The sequence below is a fragment of the Haliotis rubra genome, unplaced genomic scaffold (genome assembly GCF_003918875.1).
Source record: "Haliotis rubra isolate DU_JTF1 unplaced genomic scaffold, ASM391887v1 Scf602, whole genome shotgun sequence".
In the NCBI taxonomy this organism is placed as follows: Eukaryota; Metazoa; Mollusca; class Gastropoda; order Lepetellida; family Haliotidae; genus Haliotis; species Haliotis rubra.
Genome location: NW_025767305.1, coordinates 611231 through 633694, shown reverse-complemented (window position 1 = coordinate 633694; position 22464 = coordinate 611231). Strand labels below are relative to the sequence as shown.

The 22464-nt window shown below is 40.5% G+C and overlaps 2 protein-coding genes across 3 annotated transcripts; both read right to left on the bottom strand.

Moving 5' to 3' along the window:
* Positions 1–1021: 1021 nt before the first annotated feature.
* LOC124255554 lies at positions 1022–20471 on the bottom strand. 2 transcript variants are annotated; one of them, XM_046689495.1, is made up of 2 exons: positions 19998–20471; positions 1022–4239 (listed from the first exon to the last, which is right to left on the bottom strand). In XM_046689495.1, the coding sequence occupies exon 2, from the start codon at positions 4190–4192 to the stop codon at positions 3059–3061; it is 1134 nt and encodes a 377-aa protein (XP_046545451.1). In that variant the 5' UTR covers positions 4193–4239; positions 19998–20471; the 3' UTR covers positions 1022–3058. The 2 variants fall into 2 exon arrangements, with proteins under 2 accessions (XP_046545451.1, XP_046545450.1); XM_046689494.1 differs by lacking the exon at positions 19998–20471 and adding an exon at positions 8441–8650.
* Positions 14194–15527, bottom strand: LOC124255536 (mucin-2-like). Its single transcript, XM_046689471.1, has 2 exons — positions 15510–15527; positions 14194–15126 (listed from the first exon to the last, which is right to left on the bottom strand). The coding sequence occupies exons 1-2, from the start codon at positions 15525–15527 to the stop codon at positions 14194–14196; spliced, it is 951 nt and encodes a 316-aa protein (XP_046545427.1).
* Positions 20472–22464: the final 1993 nt, after the last annotated feature.

Genomic DNA, 22464 nt, shown 5'->3' with positions numbered 1-22464 from the left:
ATAAGGTGGTCGCTTATCACATCACAAGATCCGGGTTCGATTCCCTACGTCTGAATTCCATAGGTGTGCCTGTCGTGATATGGGATACTGGATGGAATACTGTCTTATGTGTAACAGCTGTACTCACTCACACTGAGTGACCTGATTCGCAAGGAGTTGATAGCTCGTACTATCCACCTCTTGTTTGCGAGGATGGGACTCGAACACGTCCTTGCATCAAATGATCTCTCCTGTATTCGCTGGGATGGGTGGCCCAATAGTTCTATAGCGTCCTCGTGAAGAGTTGCCAGGCTCCGAGGTTCGTATTCCAGATCTATCAAATTGTTTTTACACTACCTACACCATGCTCGTGGGCTTCACGGCGTCACTTACGATATGTTGGGGGGTGGTGGTGGTGGTGGTGGTGTGGCGTGGGTTGACCAGTCGTCAGTATGCTGTTGCTTTCCATTCATTTAGGGTTTAAAAACCATAATTTAAGTCACAAGACACAGCGGCAGAATGTTTGTCAAGTGATGGATCTTTCTTCCGTATACCATCCCATAGATGAATACCCAACATGAATACCCAACATGAATAATACACCCAACACAGACACAGTGTAGTGACTCCGAATTGATCTTCAGTAACCCATGCTTGTCGTTAGAGGCGACTAACGGGATAGGCTGGTCAGGCTTGCTGACTTGGTTGCCACATGTCATCGTATCCCATTTGCGTAGATTTATGCTCATGCTGTTGATCACTGGATTGTCTGGTCCAGACTCGATTATTTACAGATCACCGCGATATAGTTGGAATATTGCTGAGTGAGGCGTAAAACTAAACTCACTCACTCACACAATGATCTCCTTAGTAACGAGCGCCAGGCAGGATAACAAGAAGTACCTTCATTTGCTATAACGCAGTTTGGTATTCGAGCCTCAGACATTCCACTCACCGACTTGACGCTCTACCCATAAGGACACTAATTCGGTCTCAATACCAAAGCATTGTTCTTAACCGAACAATAAACAACGAAAACAGATTTTTACTGTTGTTAATATTTATTGACATTTAGGATGGAAACCAGCCAGTCCAACTGTACAAAACATGAAACATACAAAAATACTTATTTTACATTTCTCCCACAAGAGATAACAATTCAGGAACTTCTGATACATCGACGGTGTGGTTACTACTGGTTGTGAATCCAGTAGTTGCGTAGAAATACACATTTGACGATCTTCCTTTTTTTATAAAACTCAAAAACAATTTCAAATCCAGTCTCGTTCAATATATGGACATCGAAAACTGTTCAATATTTCTTGCTACACATATAATGATGAAAACAAAGAAGGAAACCATATATACTTCAAAGTAAGGAACCATATATACTTCAAAGTAATTCATATTTGCGATTTAAAATGAATTTTTATATCGACCTTGGATCGTGGGTTTGAATCTCAAAAACAAATTCATGCTTAGTCAGCACAATCGCCGTCCTCGAGGGTTTCACTGTAGTGATAAGCATCCAAGATCAGCCTCAATAGTACAGAAATAATGTTCATAACGTCTTTAGATCAAACTCACTCGATGAGTTATTAAACACAAGAAGCCACTGAGTGACGTATTCATGTATATATTTGTTCCGGTTTATACAAAGTTCCATAGCAATACACATCACATGCTTGTTGAACGTTCCCTTATTTCTTTCAGTCAGTATACATGATCAAGATATTTCGTTTATTATGAATTGATCACTTTGTTTCAAAACATATATTGCCCTACTGAAGTCGAAACGAAATTAGACAATATATGTTCGCAGTAACACTATTTAATAGTGCTCATTTTGGAATGTTATAGAAATTAAGGCGAAATTAGGTTGTGTTAACATTCCTCTGTTGATTCACTGCACAAAGTGATACAATTCAAATATAAAATCATTTTAAAATTTAAAAGATTAGACTTTGCATAGGAAAATTCCTGGGTTGGTATAAATTCATTCTAAACACATTCTAACATACGCAGTAGAAAGGTCAAGTTCTTTCAACGTTAAGTATTGTATATCTGTCATTTTGACATTCGTCAGAGGTCCTACAACGCTTCCGAAGAAACTGCGAAGAGTGACTACGACACAGAACTTTGATCTTTTGTACATAAACTTGAGACCACTGTACCTCAGTGAAATAAATATAACCATTGTCATGTTTGTCCGAGGGACAAATGTGTTCGTTGAGGAAATAAAAACATAAGATCAACTGGAACTGATACGTCTCTATTACATAGGAAGGCGATGCTGTGATCAGCTTCTGAATCTAAAATATTGATTGTTTTTATGTCAATATACAAACATGATCTTTGCTACAGTCACTTGGGAATGATCTTGGAAGTTCATTCGTGAAGTCATAAAAACTAAACTGACGAGCAAAAGAAAGTATACACCCGTGTTTTCAAACAAGAAATGAAGATGGCGATGTATTTGATACGGGTTGTGGATGTATTTGGCCCTCAGTTTTCAGGGTTTCGGTGACTGTTTAAATAAAATGTATCATTCTTTGTCAAGTGTATAATTTCTTTTGCCCGTCAGTTTAGCATATGGTCCATGAAGAATAACGATGCTTATTCCCTTTGTGATAGTGCAATGCACAACATACGTAGCACTTACGTCGCTTTACAGACCACATTGCTGACTGTGTTTTCTGATGGTATCTCGTCTGATGAAATGATGATGTAAACTGAAATTATTCATCGAATCAGATCACACATTGCTTTGTAAGTGTCATTACTTGACGTACCTGGTCCTCGAGACAGAGGCAAATGTATTTGCGAATGTTGACCGTTGTATGTGAATGTACCACTTTGCGTCCATGGTTTGATCCTGGGTCGCTGTCACAGTAGGAATGTTACGCCGAGGAACCATAAACGAGTCATGTGCAACTTCCCGTATCACGCGTAGTGGGATTCGAACTCAGACACCTCATCAACAAGGCCAAAGTGAACTCAGAGGCCTACGGATGTCATTCGTGGACTGACACCACCTCGGAAACTCTTCATCTTATGGAGGATTCTAGATCACGGAGTTTCAAGGGTCTCGTAGTCCGTGGGAACTCATTGTCAGAAGAACAGGACATCTTCCTTCTTTAGCCTGAGTGTCATTCACATTTCTAAGCCATCTGACAATCTGACATGTTTTGTCATCATTACAAAAGTTTGTCCTATTCAAATGACTGCCATTGCTGACGTCAGATCTATCACTGGTTATAGAGGGGGCTTGGATGATGATTCGTTGTCTGGAGCTGCTTCCCGCGCTCTTGGTGCTTCTGTTGGAGTGTCTGTCGTCGGGGATGAGCTCTTGTCTGTATATGATAAGATTCTGCGCAGATTTTCGGTGACATTTTTGAGAATATAACATAGGAGAGGTGTATGCCCGACACAGACGTGGGTGTCCTCTTTCTCGAGGAGCATTTCTTTCATATTCTACAACTTTGATGTTTTCAGATCTGGCAGACGAACCTCTGAAGTCTCTTTCATAAAACAACCGGTTTGGGTGTTGCTGTTTACTCTGCAGGGGAAACCCACACGACGTACCGCCTACACGGAGATCCGGTGTTGTGGCAGATTTCAAGAACGGATTTTGAGCTTTATGACTGCACATGCCAGCATCATCATCGACCTGACGATTGCCGTTGATTTCTCTGAGAACTCGGGGTGGGTCGATCTGCGTTGACCTTTCATCAACGTCATCTCCGCTTGCACTTTCACCTGTCGTCTGCGCTGCATATCGTCTGCCTATTTCGTGTAATTTGACCAGCTTGTCATCAAACTTGACCCGTTTGCCAGTTCGCTTCTTAGTATCTGCGCTGTCTCCTCTTTTCGTGAGGATTCCACGAAGCTTCTTAGTTTCATCTGTTGACGAAGTATCCGACTCACTCTCTCGAGACCGACTGTTCTTCAAAATGCTCTTGACAAGACCGAGCTGTTTCGGATCGTCTGATCGCCTGCTGCTAAGGTTCAAAGCTTTAGCGTGCTTGTATGTGAGGGGCGAGTTGATTTTCACCACCCCGTTGTAAGGCGACTTCCAGAAGGTGGTCATGCCGGACATCTTCAGTTCATGGCTCCCGAGGAGGACAGTGGAATTCTGGATGGGGCATATGAAAACCCCCTCCCCTTTCCTCAAGTCCAGGGAGGGCAGGTGGGTATGGTCAGTACAGTGCATGGCTGTGTCTACTACTCCTCACAACCGCGGTCTGTGTTAGCGTCAACCTGAAACACATAAATACATCCTCATTAATACAACATTTAATACAAGTCAGTGAAAATGTACAATGTCTTGCGCAGGCATCTGTAGGCATCTATATTCCTCTGCGGGAGATATGTTCAATCTGTACCTGTAATTGAACACTTAAGTTATTAAGGTGTCCAAGTATTAGTGAGTAATTGTGTTTGGAGCCCGTGATGCTGGTCCCCGACGTTTGCCACTTTGGTGAGACCCAGAGACCCACGAGCACGGTTATGGTGCCGAAAAACTAGGAACATAATCAAAGCGAATCGGGATTTGAATACCGAATACTGTTAGAGAGTAGGGAATTGGTTTCAATATTCACCAAACTGGATTAGTTCGGATCCGTGACTAGTGGTCACGTTGATGACCATAGCGAAATGATGTCAAGTATAGTCATAAACACCGTGTATTTTTAGAAGTACTGCTAACTGCCACTGAGAGATAGATCACAAAATGTTACAGCTCTATGGTTAACATGGGCCCCGTTCCTCAAAGCGATCGTAACCCTAAGACGATCGTAACTCCCATACCTTAACATAGACTTACGACAGTCGTAGCGCTAAGGTGATCGGAACTCCCATACTTTAACATAGACTTACGACAGTCGTAGCGCTAAGGTGATCGTAACTCCCATACCTTAACATAGGCTTACGACAGTCGAAGCGCTAAGGTGATCGTAACTCCCATACTTTAACATAGACTTACGACAGTCGTAGCGCTAAGGTGATCGTAACTCCCATACTTTAACATAGACTTACGACAGTCGTAGCGCTAAGATGATCGTAACTCCCATACTTTAACATAGACTTACGACAGTCGTAGCGCTAAGGTGATCGTAACTCCCATACTTTAACATAGACTTACGACAGTCGTAGCGCTACAATCGCTTTCAGGAACGAGGCTCTAGGCCGTTTCTTGGCTTTCTATCATTGATTTGCATATAACAGTAAAACATGGGCCTGAGGGGTATTTGCATCCTGTCGAAATATAACATCAACTTAACATATGAAGCCTCGGGGAGAGATGAACTCGTGTCTCAGTCACGAAGGAAACAGTATGGCGACGACAAATTCACAGAAACCAGCGTTCACTGGTTGGATATCCCAACTCGGTATTCGCGTGAGTGAGTGAGTGAGTGAGTGAGTGAGTGAGTGATTACGTATAGATCCCACAGAACTCAACTCAACCTCACCGTCCTATGAAATGGATGTTGTACTCAAGTAGAATACCTGCTTAACGTAATACATTGATCGAAGTGTTGTGGACATTGAGAGTAATTTACGACTGGAAATATCCACAGTCATCTTATCACGTACAAAACTTACCCTTTTCTGGTGTAATTGTACTATGTGGATTAACTGACTGGGATCAGCAGTTTACGGTTCTGAGTAATTGTATCGTAATCACTTCGACGATAAAACCTATATATATCAAAGGAAAATGGTTTAGACATGAGACTGGCAAAACTGAGCATTAACACTGTTCAACAAGGTTATACGTTCATGAGAATTCTTTCAGGATAAAGGATAAGCTAACAAATGCATAAAACGAAGTATTGTATGAATATGAAGTTAAAGATTTCATACCAACATATCCAGCAACAAACATACATACCAACATATCCAGCAACAAACATACATACCAACATATCCAGCAACAAACATACATACCAACATATCCAGCAACAAACATACATACCAACATATCCAGCAACAAACATACATACCAACATATCCAGCAACAAACATACATACCAACATATCCAGCAAGCAAACATACATACCAACATATCCAGCAACAAACATAACATATATACCAACATATCCAGCAACAAACATACATACCAACATATCCAGCAACAAACATACATACCAACATATCCAGCAACAAACATACATACCAACATATCCAGCAACAAACATACATACCAACATATCCAGCAACAAACATACATACCAACATATCCAGCAACAAACATACATACCAACATATCCAGCAACAAACATACATACCAACATATCCAGCAACAAACATACATACCAACATATCCAGCAACAAACATACATACCAACATATCCAGCAACAAACATACATACCAACATATCCAGCAACAAACGTACATACCAACATATCCAGCAACAAACATACATACCAAAGCAAATGATTAACCCATGAGATATTGATTATGACCTGAGAATTCTCACTGCTCGAAAAAGGTTTTATGTTCACGAAAATCCTTACAGCATACAACAAGCTAACTATCGCATAAAACAAAATATGACGTTAAAGATCTCCTACCAACATATCCAGTAACCGGCACATCAAACAATCCCGAGGTAATTGTCCTGATATAAAAGGTCTGTTTGCATCCAGTCCATGTCTGAGCCGTATCACAGAAACAAGCAACGAGACACAGGTAAATCAAGACACGTAACTTCTATAGACCTTAATCCCTTATGACATCCAGGTATATTTAAATCTCCCACTTCGACAGCTCGTACAGGTTCCCTCGAGCCATGCCCCAAACAAGCGAGAGAACCGAGCGTGGTGCTCAGCTCACGGCTAATCGGGAGAAGGAAATCCCGACAGGTGAAGCATGCGATAGCTGAGCGTTGCGTGGCTAATACTGATCAGTCAAACAGTCCCATGTATGATCAGTCAAACGGGTCTGTGTGCACTGTCGTGTATTGTTGTGAGAACTCGAACGAGTGCATGGATGTACATTCTGATAAGAACACAATTACTCGTATAAACGTCTTTACCCATTGTGATTTCCAGCCTTTGTACAATCTGTAATGGTAATTTCTTGAAGGCGTAATTCATTAAATAGTCTCCCCGTTTTCTGTTCTTTGACGTATAACACGCTTCTTAAGAAGTATTTTGAAATGTGTGAAATAATACATTCTCTTTTCCCCCGAAATTTTCGGAACCAATGATTAAAATCAAAATAGTTGAGTCACAAATGCAAACCTTGCCTCCTCAAACATGTGACGGAAATATTATAAGTTTATATAATTCGTCATATATAATTATGTTAATTTTAGAAGTATTATTGGGATCGTAATGTTTTCAGCCCGTTGATGATATACAATGGATGTAGTATGCTCGTTGTACATAATTTGATCATTCTAATAACCATATTAGTTTGTAATAGAAAGACAAGGTAATAATATCATTCAAAAATAATATCATCTTGCAATAAATTGTATGTGTGATTTATGTGCATGTATTCTGTAAATAAACATGCATATATCCATACAAACAACCTATAACTACCAGCTGTGAGTGAGTGAGTGAGTGAGTGAGTTATTATTTAACGTCACATCGGCAATATCTCAGCCATATCGTGACGAAAACAATTTATACAATAAAAAGTGAAAATATTTTGAGGATTAAAACCTGTCGACGATGGACAGTAAAAATACTAGATAATCACAGATATAATATAAAACTAGCGAACAAAGCTAAAACATTCCAATTAAAGAAGACAATACAATATAAAACACGGGCTATAGATCGCCAACTACCAGCTGTGAACAGTAATATAGGTAATATAGGTACAGTACAATATAGGTAATGTTCCTTCTGTAGCTGAAGGTTCGTCTCGTCTGCTTTGTGAATCATTTCTCTAATAATATCTGCTGTCATTATGCATTATTTACTACAAGACATGTCACCCTTCTTTAGTACTCACTGAAAGTTGGAGACCATATACCTCATAGAGTTTGTTCAGTTAATGTGTTTATACGAAGCCTAACACTATCCTTGATCCATTAATAGATATGGCCGATATGCGTTATCATTGGATTGAGACTACAAACATGTCGTCTGTGGAGCTTGTGTTCTCATTATTTGTGTCATTATATATAACGCCATCTATGCGCTTTACATGTAAAACACTGATTAAAAAGCGTCCTACTTCCAGTATTTAAACGACCAGCTTGCTCATTTACGAATCAGCAAAGATAATCAATGTTGACTTTATCAGGAAACGAATTAAGAAACGTAAGTGTGAATTTAACTTTACATCACATATCTTCGTAAATACATAATTACGTTTCGTAAAAGTATCCCAGGTGAATAACAAACGATGTATTTGTAACCACCAAGCCAGCTCTTACATAGTGCTATTTGGAATGAATAAATAAATAAGAAAGGACTTATATAACAACCCTGCATTACCTAGAATTTCACATTATGAAAACGGTGATCCTCCAAAGAAATCGGACTCCTTTCATCATGAACCATCAGTGAACATGTCGACGATAGGATCTATTCTGTCTTCAACAGCATTCACAGTTACAATCTAGTAACAACCACAGCCAGACCACAGCACGCCATTTTCCAACCACTGACAAATCAATTTCATGCTGATCCACAGGGCACGTGCGCTCTCCGCTTCAACTACACAGGTATGCCTCACTTTACCACAAGGAAGACATGTAGTCAAGAGTCTAGCAACAACTGAAGAGGAAACGTCTCCTGTGTTTCGTAATCTATTTAACTCAACCGCTCACTGAACTCTGGCATTTAATCTCTTTTACATGCATGAGTCGGTAAGCAAATAAATAACACCAGCTCAGGCAAACATTTCATTATTTCCTTTCAACATAAGGTAAATAGATGTATCGCTGGTATAGCACTTTGAGCTAATTCACTAGGCACACTGTAGAACTATGAATCCGACTTTGTGAAGGGCCTAATGCAGTAATGTTGTAGCCCTATAGCAAAACATCGATGTATTGAGATATGAATATGTTTGTAATCCCCTGCCCACAATAGCCTAGACCGTGATTGTATGGACCAAGTCATGTACAGAGAAGGCAATATGACCATTGTCGTTATAGAACCATTTCAGATACAGATCGCCGGCCTCGACTCTGACGTCATATCTTTACAGCGAAACACCTTTAAGAATCGTTACACTTTTATATTGCACTACATTGACTTTATTACCCCTTTAATAGCTGTTTACACGCTGTATATTTTATAACACATTGGCCCATGCACATGTATGAACACATTTAGCAAACTGAAAACATTCTGTCGAGTTTTAAGCCGGCAATAAAGAAATACTCAAAGGTATACATATTGCAATTATTCCAACGACAGTGACGATACAACAACACTATAAGTAACAGTACTTTATATTCCACTGGTACAAACTCGCTATACAATTATAGACAAGGAAGGCCTTTCCATGGCTTGGAAAGTAAAGGAAAGTGTTAAGGATATGAAAAGTTGCCGTTGGTCGTCAGACCCCTGGGGAGACGCTAGGCTATTATTCACAAATAATCATACACGATATTGAAATATACAAATCAGCTGGAAAAGTATGTCATATTGTGTCACCTGTAGTGTTGAAATCATGCACGGTGCATTTTACTCGGACAAAGGGGAGTAAGGGTTCCACAGTTAAGTCAACGCGGTGGAACACGACAGTTAAAATACACCACTTATCAGTATAGACAGTTACATTTATATTACATTATTATATTTTATAGTGGTATCTTGATCGGGTCATTCAAATGACCCAAAGCTGAATTTATTTGATATTCATGCCATGTCCTATCGAATTTCTATTTATTTGATCATGTAAGCATCTTATTTGAATGACTCCATAGGTCCTTCAGTTCTCTGTAGTTTGGATGTGCTTGTTTATGGTAATAGCCGTCTTGAGATTCTACTGAATAAATATAAGATAATGAATATTGTGGGCATGAGTTTTGGTAAAGATTACAAAATGCTCATCATCTGTTACTATTTCTGTTTAGTATATCAGCAACATATTCACTTTTGTACAGGCAGCTCGGATCCCAGAAATTGTTAATATTTGTTCCAAACTAAAGGTTGTAAATATTTGGTTCACGTGAACCCAAATAACAAACTATTTCGTATATTTATCGGTAATATTCTCTTAAGCATTAAACATGATTTATTCTTCTCCACTAAAGTCCCCCAACAATGGTCAATCAATGAAGTGTCCAGCGACCAAAATGGACATACAGGTATTCCAGGCACGCTCAAGACCGCCGTCAATAAATCGATAGTCAAATATGTGGGCTCCCTGACTTGTAATCCAGTTGAGGAGTCAGCGTGTGATGTGCACCCATACTTGGGATTAACTACCCCTTATCACCACCCCGAGATTATATCGCTGTTAGCACACACCCGGGGACAAGACCCATGAGTTGAGGGTTGTGACATACTGATAAATGATTCTATATAACCACTTGTAGTCATGTGCAATACCTTATGACCGCACAGCTGAACGGTCTGTGTAAATGGCTGTCTCTTACCGTCAGTGCAAACATGTTTTAAAGTAGATTAGGCATACAATACAGCATATCTACTTCACAGTTAGATTAATTAATAATTTTTATTAGTTTTGTTGCATTTTCATATAGTTGCGATCATTGTGAGTCTGAATAACTTCTATAACTAGTAAATATTTACATGATATATATATATATATATATAATCTGAAATCATACAAATTCTTTTCCATATAACCTGTGCATTTAAATTTGTACTTCCGAGTGCTATACGAATAGAGTGAGTCCGTTTAGTTTTACGCCGCTTTTAGCAATATTCCAGCAATATCACGGCGAGGGACACCAGAAATTGGCTTCACAAATTGTATCCATGTGGGGAATCGAACCCGGGTCTTTGGCATGACGAGCGAACGCTTTAACCACTTGGCTACCCCATCGCCCCCAATACGAATAGAAGCTGTCGTTTCACTGTAGTATAGTCGGATGAGATAAAAATGGCATCAATTATTTGTTACACATCTTTTGACATATACCGAATTCGACCACTGGGGTATTTGGTAACATTGCATATAATTCTGTTAAACAGCGTCTGGTTCTGTACCTATCATGAGCTGACCAATTCCCCTTTGTAAACAGTGTAATCAAGCTTTTTTTACTCCTCATAAATAGTAAAGAAGAGTAAAGAACAACATAAATCACTAGCGTACCTTTACTAAGTAAAGTGTATGGACCGTTTCTTCAACCGAACAGTGGAAAGAGTTCTAAAAAGGATATGCAGAAAGCAGTGGACTATGCTTTCAATTAGATACACACGATATCTCAGTCATATTTAACTGTTTACTTGTATTCACTATGTAATACTGTATCGACAACCAGTCGACCATTCAAATTCGTACGTCCAGTCGTTAATGCATATGTATATTACAGCCCAGCATCAACGATCTGTTATATTGACATTTTAGAAGTTCGATCTTACTCCACGTGCAGTCCACTGACGTATACTATCATTGGGTTACCGTGCCAATTAGACAAATTTTGGACGGAGACCCAGTCACTTAATGTTGCACGTTCAATCATCAGTGATCATATGATGTGAACTTTATCAACGAGTTATCTTGCTAATGATTCACGTCATAGTCATTGTGTTTAACAGAGTCGAAAAAGTCCCAGTCATATAATTTTGCATGTTTAATCATAAATGATCATGTGATGTGTACAAATTCCACGAATAATCTGAATTATATTTATACTCATGGTAACGAATAAGGGAACACGTGAAAGTACAATTGTTCCTTTATTTTTTCAGGTTTCTTCACAAGGTATGTATTTCACTGTGGGTGAAATTCTGGAAATGAATAACGGAACACTTGTACTTTCATGTGTTCCTTTATTCGTTTCCATGAGTATATATACCCAATAGTTCAGTGATACTACAATGTAACATTGTCGACAGTGACCCTATCTTTCAATGATTCATGTCAATTCATCAATGCTCTTATACTACATAAAACTGACTTGCCAACGACACATGCCCATTATAACAATTTATAAAGTATTTAACACTACTATCAACAGCTACCCTACCTTTCAACGATGTATGTCCAATACCTCAAGAACGTGAGAGCCGTTTTTCCCCTGTCAACCACCAGTTACTAGACCTGGCACTACACAGCGAGATTGTGTGCTTCGACAAGGGACTACTCTGGGACCATCTGTATTTACACTCAGCTAGGAAGGAGGGAACTTGGTTGGCCCTCTCAAGTCTCGCACACACACCAAAAGCGAAATGAAGCTGGCTTCATCCCGATACACGATTTGTTTGTTTGTTCAGGCTTTGCTGTTGTCCCAAGTTGATTACGGTTTGCGGACCACCAGCGTTCGACCTTGGGAAGACCATAACAGACCAGGGAACGGGATGGGGTTAGCGTTAAGAAAAAGGGGGACTAAGGGCCTTTGGCTGTGACGGGGGCGAGGCGTCAATCCGGGGTATAAATAAGCAGTGACGTAAAATTTGGACTGAACACCCACACGATAAAAAAAAATACACTTTGGATGGTGGGATGTTTTTCTGAAGGGGGATTGGAAAGGTTTAGAGTCTGGGGTAAGAAGTTCAGAGACACGGTATTTTCTAAATATTTATTGACGTCATTCAATGGATGGCATTGCAACTCTGCCAGAAAATATAAAGCTCAGATTTCTTGTTGCTGGCAGAGTTTGAAAGAATTGGTTTGGAAACGTTAAGAGAGTGTACCTTGCAGAATTTCTACGAATTGCCAACACGCATGTGGTATCGGACTCATGACAGATAGACAGATATAACGATAGACAAAAATATAGACAGACAGACAGACAGAAAGACAATGAGTGAGTGTGTTTAGTTTTACGCCGCACTCCAATATTCCAGCTGTATGGCGGAGACAGACAGACAGACAGACATATAGATACAACATAATGCATTTTAGGAACTCGGACTTTCCACTTGTATAAATCAAAACATGGCGAAAAGATATCACACAGGTAAACACTAAAAACCTAAATAAATAATTAACTAACACAAAAATGTGTTTGCTTTCTTGTTTGACGATTAACAGAAGAATGTTTAAAAGGTAAAGATTCTTCCAGGTACAGACACAAAGACTGAGTGACGCAAAGACTGAGTTACGGAGGAATAGGCGGATCAAATATTGATCAACAAACTGTGTCAGCAGCCTCGGTATATAATTCTTAGACAATGGAATGTACGGATTCCAGTCTGTGTCACATCAGTCATTTGTACATTGTCTGTATATTGAGTTGAACGAAGGAGGGGATAGGGCAGGGGGCACTTTTGGGACCATTAATAATGATACATAAAGTCGTGAAAATTGTCACATATTCTCCATAATCCTTTTCTTACACTAACTCGCTTTAAACTATGAGCATAATGAAGTCCCTATTGTACAATTCTAATTATGAAGAGGCTGAATATTCCAGAAAAATAAATATGTCTGGCACAAATTGTTTTATTTTTTTAAACATCTTAGCGGAACATAAACATTCGACATAACCGAGTAAAGTAGTAATGACATGTACCCAATGTCAGTGTGTTCATGACTGGAAACAATCAGCTGTCTCAGACGCGACGTTCGTGTAGGGAAAACAATGTACCCATTACAAGCAAATCTGAGGATCTACTACAGCGTTCAAAGCCATGCCTTGTCCTGATACCACGGCCTGGCAGTGTTTCTCATGATCAGTGGCTACATCTAGACACTACAGATCCCAGCTTCGTGTGATTAATCAGTTCATACACATGTATCAACCATTGAAGTCCTTTCACAGAAACAAACGTGGGCAAAGATTTTTACAGGAGATACCATTTGAATATTTAATATACTTTTGTGATGTTTTAAAGATATGCAGTTTGAAACTTGTGTCCTCTGTGTTTTAGGAAATGTATTCACATAATTGCATATTGTCACATGCTGATTCGAAGGACAGGTATCAGATTTGTTTGAATTCTATGTTGTTTACAGAACTCTGTGGCATTGTGACATTGTAGTCGGGAATACTTTAGACATTACATATAGTGAGATAGATGTGCGAGATAAAGTGGAGGTACATACGAAGCCAAAACAAACGATATATTGTACTATTTCTAATGAAGATTATTTCTCATTACTAATAGTGGTGAAGTTGATGTGATGTGATGTGGTGTGAGATGGCTGTCTGCGGTGGAGATGGTGTGAGGTGGCTGTCTGCGGTGGAGATGGTGCTGTCTGGCGGTGGAGATGGGGTGGTGTGGAGGGTGTGAGATGGCTGTCTGCGGTGGAGATGGTGTGGTGTGAGGTGACTGTCTGTGGTGAGGTGGATGGGGGTGGGACCGGTGGGCGCGGGTGCGTGGAGATGGTGTGGTGTGAGATGGCTGTCTGCGGTGGAGATGGTGTGGTGTGAGGTGGCTGTCTGCGGTGGAGATGGGGTGGTGTGAGGTGGCTGTCTGCGGTGGAGATGGGGTGGTGTGAGGTGGCTGTCTGCGGTGGAGATGGTGTGGTGTGAGGTGGCTGTCTGCGGTGGAGATGGTGTGGTGTGAGATGGCTGTCTGCGGTGGAAATGGTGTGTGGTGTGAGGTGGCTGTCTGTCTGCGGTGGTGGAGATGGTGAGTGGGTGTGAGGTGGCTGTCTGCGGTGGAGATGGTGTGGTGTGAGATGGCTGTCTGCGGTGGAGATGGTGTGGTGTGAGGTGGCTGTCTGCGGTGGAGATGGTGTGAGGTGTGAGATGGCTGTCTGCGGTGGAGATGGTGTGTGAGGTGGCTGTCTGCGGTGGAGATGGTGTAGTGTGAGGTGGCTGTCTGCGGTGCATATGGTGTGGTGTGAGATGGCTGTCTGCGGTGGAGATGGCTGTCTGCGGTGGAGATGGTGTAGTGTGAGGTGGCTGTCTGCGGTGGATGTGATGGTGTGGTGTGAGATGGCTGTCTGCGGTGGAGATGGTGTGGTGTGAGATGGCTGTCTGCGGTGGATATGGTTTGGTGTGAGGTGGCTGTCTGCGGTGGAGATGGTACTGTCTGAGCTTGTGTGATGTTGTCTTGTGGTTTGGTGGCTGTCTGTGGCTAAGATACTGTTGGGTGAGATGTTCAGTGATCTCTCCAGTCACTACCACACATCTTCAGTTTACATTAAACAATATTCATAAAAGTTCTTCTCTCTATTCTTCCTGTTGTACATGACATCATTTCACCTCAGGGCGGCAGTTACAAAAGTGCGTCAAATTCCACATCATGCATTTAAGATGACTGTACATGACACTGTTGACATGCATATTTCCCAACAATGTACAACAATACCTCAATAATCAATGGCTACGCCTATCAAAAGACCCATCCTTCTCAAGGCATCCCGAAACATCTACAAAACCTGAAAGGAAGATGGTTCGGCCGTGCACCTTCAGAGATATATTTACACAGAACCTCAGTAATGCTTTTGAAGGTAAATTTAACTCACCAGTAGAACGCGAGACATTCTTCACTAAAATTCCCCTCACTCTCCTCACAGCGATACCTCCAATGTCGTCCCAGGTAGTTTACGTTGACAAATACAAGCCAGAGTTCCTAAAACGGCTACAAGTTCAAAGCACGTATGCGTGCAATGAATGAAATGAGGACCACCAAACACTCTTCGTTCCCAACCCACAATAAACACAGTTTCTTAAGCCTTGTCAAATGTATATGAATGGTGTATGCTGTCCCTGAGAGCCTTGTAAGCTCTGTAACCATATAATTGTTAAACGCCTTTATGCATATGATACACTATACATGTATTGCTACAACCTTTGCCCCGGGCAAATACATGTATTAATGTTGCATGCCGTGTTTACCCGGGCCAATGGAAGGACCCTTGAATGCTCATGTCGATTCTCGGGGACAAGGAAAGAATGGGTTAAACAACTGTGACGACACAGCACGAAGTTCTTCGCCGGTATTATTACCTAAGAATAACGAATAATATAAGCAGATATCGAGATTGAAATGTAGGAAAGGGCATGGACTGAGCAAATCTACATAGGTGCCATTCGTGTTCTTAGTGATTATCGAAGCTGTTCAAACAGTATCCAATTCCTGCAGATTATCAGGAGGGTATTAAGAGCGATAAACGTCGTTAGGGACGACTTTGCCTCAAAGGCATTAGTCAATAATCTTGGCACAACTCACTGAAGGGCTAGTTATGGTAATACATAATCCGTTACGTGTCTTTCGTAATTGATTTAACAACAACATCTATAATCACATTTATTGACACCAATCTGACATCTCTGTTGAGTTAAGGTTGTCGTATAAAAGATTAATATTTAATGGAAGTGGAGAAGCTGAGGTCATCTTCTGACGAGAGGTACAATCTATCAGAAGTCAGTAATCACATATCCAATACCGGGGGAAAAAAATCAATTGTACATTTTTCACACTTGAACGAAAAATAGCCATCCATCAAACCGACTGCCAAATATGAGTGAACATGCCTTCCATTAAGAGACTGAGTATAGTTTTACGCCGCTTTTAGTAATATTCCAGCACTATCACGGCGGGGGCGCCAGAAATGGGCTTCACACATTGTACCCATGTAGGGAATCGAAACCGGGCTTCGGCGTAACGAGCGAACGCTCTAACCACTAGTCTACCAGAAGGTAGTACACACACATTATAATATTTTACAGAAAGTAGGGAAATTTAAGAAATACCATATGAACTATAAAAATGTCAAAATAAAAAAAGAATACTTTTTTATACCCTTGGTATAATTTCATTGAAACTATACTGTTTTCTTTGGCTGCAGTGACCAAAAAAGAGCACTAGCCAGACGGTTTAATGAACTTAAAAACTAAACATAGACAATACAAACTTAATATACAAGGGTGTCGCGTACTGTTAATCACTTATGAACCGATTTATTGGAACTGTGGGTTATAGTTTCTTGTTTAAACCACACCTAATGATAAACTACACACAGAAAATTTGTTTTTTTGTCCTGCAAATTTCCGTTTCAGCACACACGCACATTAGGAGAAAAGCAAAGATGAAGTACAAACGCATATTTCCAGATTACTAAACATATTACACGTTGTTGTTTTTCTTCAAAACAATGGTCGGCTCTCACATGTTACGTCCCATTACAATGAAATCCCCTTTAAAACGGTGGCGAGAGTCCCTTTAAATGTAGGGATCATGGAAACGTGCCCTGAGTCGATTAGTGGATGCGGATCGAAGTAATTAATACCATTCTGATTAATGACAGAGGTTTTCTGGTTTGTATTTCAGCAACCATTAATATCGAATATTTCTGCATTAACAACCATGAATTATTCCTGAGTTCCGGAAATATTATATCTAACGAGCTATCAATCACACCCATCAATTTCAGCTCTGTAGGGTTCAACGCCCTCCTTGCGGCTCCGTACAATACAATTGTATATTGTATTCCAGTGATTCTAGCAGCATCCGCTGCTGGTCTCCATGGAGCCGTTGTTGGTCACTAAGCGACATAATTCATAACCCGTCTTACTATTTTCTTCAATATTTCGTGGTAACTATTTATATAAAATTTTGATAAAACTTTACTTGCATTAATACATGGTGGACAGATGTTTCATACTGACTGACTGAGTTTAGTTTTACGCCGCTTTTAGCAATATTCCAGCAATATCACGGCTGGGGACACCATGGGCTTCAAACATTGTGCCCGTGTGGGGAATCGAACCCGGGTCTTCGGCGTGACGAGCGAACGCTTTAACCACTAGGCTACCCCACCGCCCCTGATGTTTCATAAGAATAGGTTGCTTTATAGACATTGACAGTACGCCTTTACATACAAGGGTACATCTGTATGAAGTTCATAATGATCTATTCTGTATCGGATATAAACTGCATGAGTAGGTCGGTGGGCGAGCTGGCTAAAGCGCCAGGCTAGTGATCCATCGAGCTTGAGGTGTCGGGATCGAGCCCACCTGTGACCGGGTGTAAAACCCTGGAGTCAACTTTGTGTGCAGACTCTTTCAGTGTTGTCACAACCCCTAGTGTACAGTACACAACCCTGTGCACTTAAAAGAACCCACGAATCCGTTGGTATATGACCAGATGGTGGCCACATGAATACGTGCAAACACCTAGTTGCGGGTACAGCAACGTGCAGTGAACTTGGACAAAGTACTGTGACTATGTGTCCCAGTCCACCCAGCTGTGAATGGGTACTATAAGGGTAACAGGAGAAAGCCGTGAAACTCAGTGCGCCAAGAGTTGTATTCTCCCCTGTATGAGAAGGTCTAGGAGTTGAGATTGATAATACGATGTGCCGTTGAGATTGACATCCAGTGATCGAGGGAAATACCAGCGCCTTGAGCTAGATATAAAAAGCCGTGAAAGGTCTAGATATATTCTGTATCGCTGTATGAGAAGGTCTAGATATATTCTGTATCGGAGGGTCTGCAATGCAACCTGTATGAAGATATAGTTGATATACCTGTATGAGAAGGTCTAGTCTGTATCGGATATACCTGTATGAGAAGGTATATTCTGTATCGGATATAACCAGGTCTAGGTATCGGAGTTGAGATATATTTGATCGGATATAACCTGTATGAGAAGGTCTAGATATATTCTGTATATATTGAGATTGATATAACCTGTGAGAAGGAGGGAAATAGGTCTAGATATAGTATCGGATATAACCTGTATGAGAGGTCTAGATATATTCTGTATGCACTAGTCACGTCTAGATATGTGCGAAATATAAAAATATCATGTAATGAGGGTCTAGATATATTCTGTATCGGATATAACCTGTATGAGAAGGTCTAGATATATTCTGTATCGGATATAACCTGTATGAGAAGGTCTAGATATATTCTGTATCGGATATAACCTGTATGAGAAGGTCTAGATATATTCTGGATCGGATATAACCTGTAAGTAATTTCAAACGGGAGTTTAAAGCCAAATGAAATGATACAAGGGGCTTGTTGACTAAAACGATCTATTTTATCCCAGTCATAAACCCTCAGTCATGTACAGTAGACGTCATATTTTATAACACAAAGGTATCGTCAAGTTTCAGTGGGTCCAAGCACACGTGTACATAGACGTCATACCAATAAACATTAAACATACGACACCAGTACATCATAACACAATTAAGCTCAGTTATTCTTGGTATGATATGAATATATTCTTATAACGTATAAATTTGTAACATTATATACATGAAAAAGAAACTGAGTAGACGTTGGAACAAAAAGATATACTTGAAACAGTCCTACTGTTTGGTGTTGTGGTTTGCCAGGCTACGCTACTCGAAACAACGTGTTGATCAAGGAATGCAGTGGTCGTTAAACAAATATACCGCGGGTTTATAACGATCGATGACACAATGGTTCTAAATCCTAGCCTTGTTTATGGTAAAAGAAATACAACTAATATATTTTACTGACAGACTTTGTTCATATTATTGTACAATGTTTTGAAAATGATATATTAAGTTTAACACAAAACCAGGTTTGACGATATGAAAGGGGGTTATACTGAATATAAATGATCATAACATGTAGTAATGTGCAATGTCACGAACATGACATCTGTATAAGAATGTTGTCAGCTTCCTACTTTCTTCCAGTTAATAATCTATACAAATGGAATAAACTAAGCTTTATTAAGTTGTGATAGTCATTACATTTTACAGCAGAAATGCAAAAATAATTAGTCGCAAGTGGTAAATGGCGATAATGCATTGCCGCCATATCTAAAAATCATACGTTGTATACGTTTTACCGCGTTTTTCTGTACAAATGATATATTTCGTGACCAATCGGATAAAAATATTCAATCAAACTTTGGTCAGTGTTAAAAAGAAATAAGTCGATGAGTTAGAGCATTCAGTGCAAAGTAAAGTTGTTAGACAACATTTTCATATGTTTCATAAAGAAAATACTAAGAAAACACAACCTACCTGTATAAACGTACGGATGAAAGTTTGTATACTCCAATGGAGCGAGTTCGCCACTTAGATCGTAATGTATAGTATAAGCAAACTTTTGCTGTGAATGTATGAACTGGCCGGTCAACCTGTCCTTATATAGGATGAACTGTGTCCATCGCCATTGACCAGTCACTCCGTGTCGCGGACGTTACACAGCTCAGCTACACTGTCGCTGCATGGAGCAGTAGAATGTATGGAAACGCGGCAAAGACACATCCTGTCAATTGGCGCATCCGCTTATTGCTGGAGTTTCCAGTTTGTCACGCAACTGTATCGCGGGGGGTTGAGTACAGACCGTGACATGTCACTATATGTTGATCAGATGTGCCTTTAACTGTTTCTTCGCAATCCCGCTTCCTTTCTGAAACAATTTGTGTAAGTTGTCACTGAAACGGAATTCGTTATTGACACGTTGCGCTGCGAGAGTTCAGCTTATACCATAACCTTCCCTTGACACAGTGACAAGATGGCGATATACTGTTGCGCTTCCTTACACCACGTAACTCTGCCTAAATGAACTTTGCACGAGATGATGCAGAGTTTTTTGCACTGAAGAATGTCACATTTATTTCCTTGACTCAATAAGTGCGAAGGGAAACTGACATCATCATGTTATGTTTAGACAGACTGTTAACGTGCTGATGTTCATTCACCGTGGTACAATGAAAGTTCTTTTACATGATTTATGAGTAATAGTGCATCACGTGTGTATTCAAGAATATCAGTTAGTGAGTGCTGTTTTACGCCGCCTTGGCAAGACTATCACGGTTGGGGACACCGAAAACGAAATTCACACATTGTAACCCTGTGGGGAATCGAACCGGGTTCTCCTGCGTGACGAGCGAACGCTTTAACCACTAGGCTACCCCAGGAAAACAAAACAGAACAGGTGATGAATACACGTGACAATGGTTACATAACTGTAAATCTTTTCATGATTGCTTATTGTACAGATAGCAGAACTGTACAGATCAGTCATTTCTTCATTCGACACTGAATATTATTATACCCGTCTTATGTATTGTTATACCCGAGTATGTTATTATAACCTACTTTGTGGATCTCTGTAAAACAGTATTTGATTTCATCTTACTTTATTATTATAGAAAATATATACGAGTATCACATTCAATATACATCCCTTGGCGTCAAAGCATTAACAGACGGTAGTTACGCCTTAGTAGATCCGCCAAAGAAGAAAGGCTTAATACAGATAAGAGTGAGTGAGTGAGTGAGTTTAGTTTTTCGCCACACTCAGCAGTATTCCAGCTATATGGCGGCGGTCTGTAAATAATCGAGTCTGGAGCAGACAATCCAGTGATCAACAGCATGAGCATCGATCTGCGCAATTGGGAACCGATGACGTGTCAACCAAGTCAGCGAGCCTGACCACCCGATCCCGTTAGTCGCCTCTTACGACAAGCATGGGTTACTGAAGTTCAATATTCTAACCCGGACCTTCACGGAGTGCATTTGATGTGAAGATTATGTTGTTATATTGCTGAAATATTGCTGAGTGCGGCGTAAAACTAAACTCACTCACTCACATCAAATGCCTCCTTAAGACAACATAATTTATGAACACTCACCACTTTAAATACCCCGGTAGCAGCAAAGCAGGCAATATATCCTGATCAGTATGATATATCCCAACCGGTGTAAATATGCTATGTACAACTCGTGTGATTGACATTTGTTTGACATTCCCACATGTGATACTTGCAGAGACGAGGTAATAAATATAAACAACGCGTAACACGGATACTATTGTACATAGCGACATGGCTTGGTGTAAACACCCACTTGACATGCATACTGATGATCGAATACGGTAAACCGATAGTCTTTGTTACATATCACCAGCCCAGCTGGGCTTGTAAACAGCTGATTTATGGGGTTTCGGTGTCTACGGCGATGGAAGGCCTGCATATTAAGGCGTTAAGGAACTATTAAGGTGTTAGGTCTTTGAATGCCATTCAGAAGTGATACACATGAGGTGAGGTGAGGTGAGGTGAGGTGAGGTGAGGTGAAATTGGGTTTAACGTCGTGCTTGAGAATATTTCGCTCATATGACGACGTGCATGCGTGTGTATGTGTATGTGCGGCTGCTTGTACTAGCCCAGACTGAAGCTGGTTTTATAGTGCTAGCCCACTGAGATACCATGCCGCAGTGAAGCATTAATACCCCACTCAGACACATTATACTGACTCCGAGCCGACTAGTCCTTGTTGTACCCATTAATGCCGAACGCCAGGCAGGGACCAACAAGTACCATATTTGAACGTCTTTTGGTATGACGCGGTCGGGGATCGAACCCGCGACCTTCCGCTCTCCGGGCGTACGCTCTAACCACTACACCACAGAGGCGGTCTGATACACATAAGGTACACTTTTTTTATTGATGTCAACTTCTTTATTATGAGGAACACAACGTTT

Bases quoted from the DNA above. Each gene is read 5' to 3' on its own strand.
- LOC124255554 (XM_046689495.1), bottom strand. From the start codon at position 4,192: ATGCACTGTACTGACCATACCCACCTGCCCTCCCTGGACTTGAGGAAA.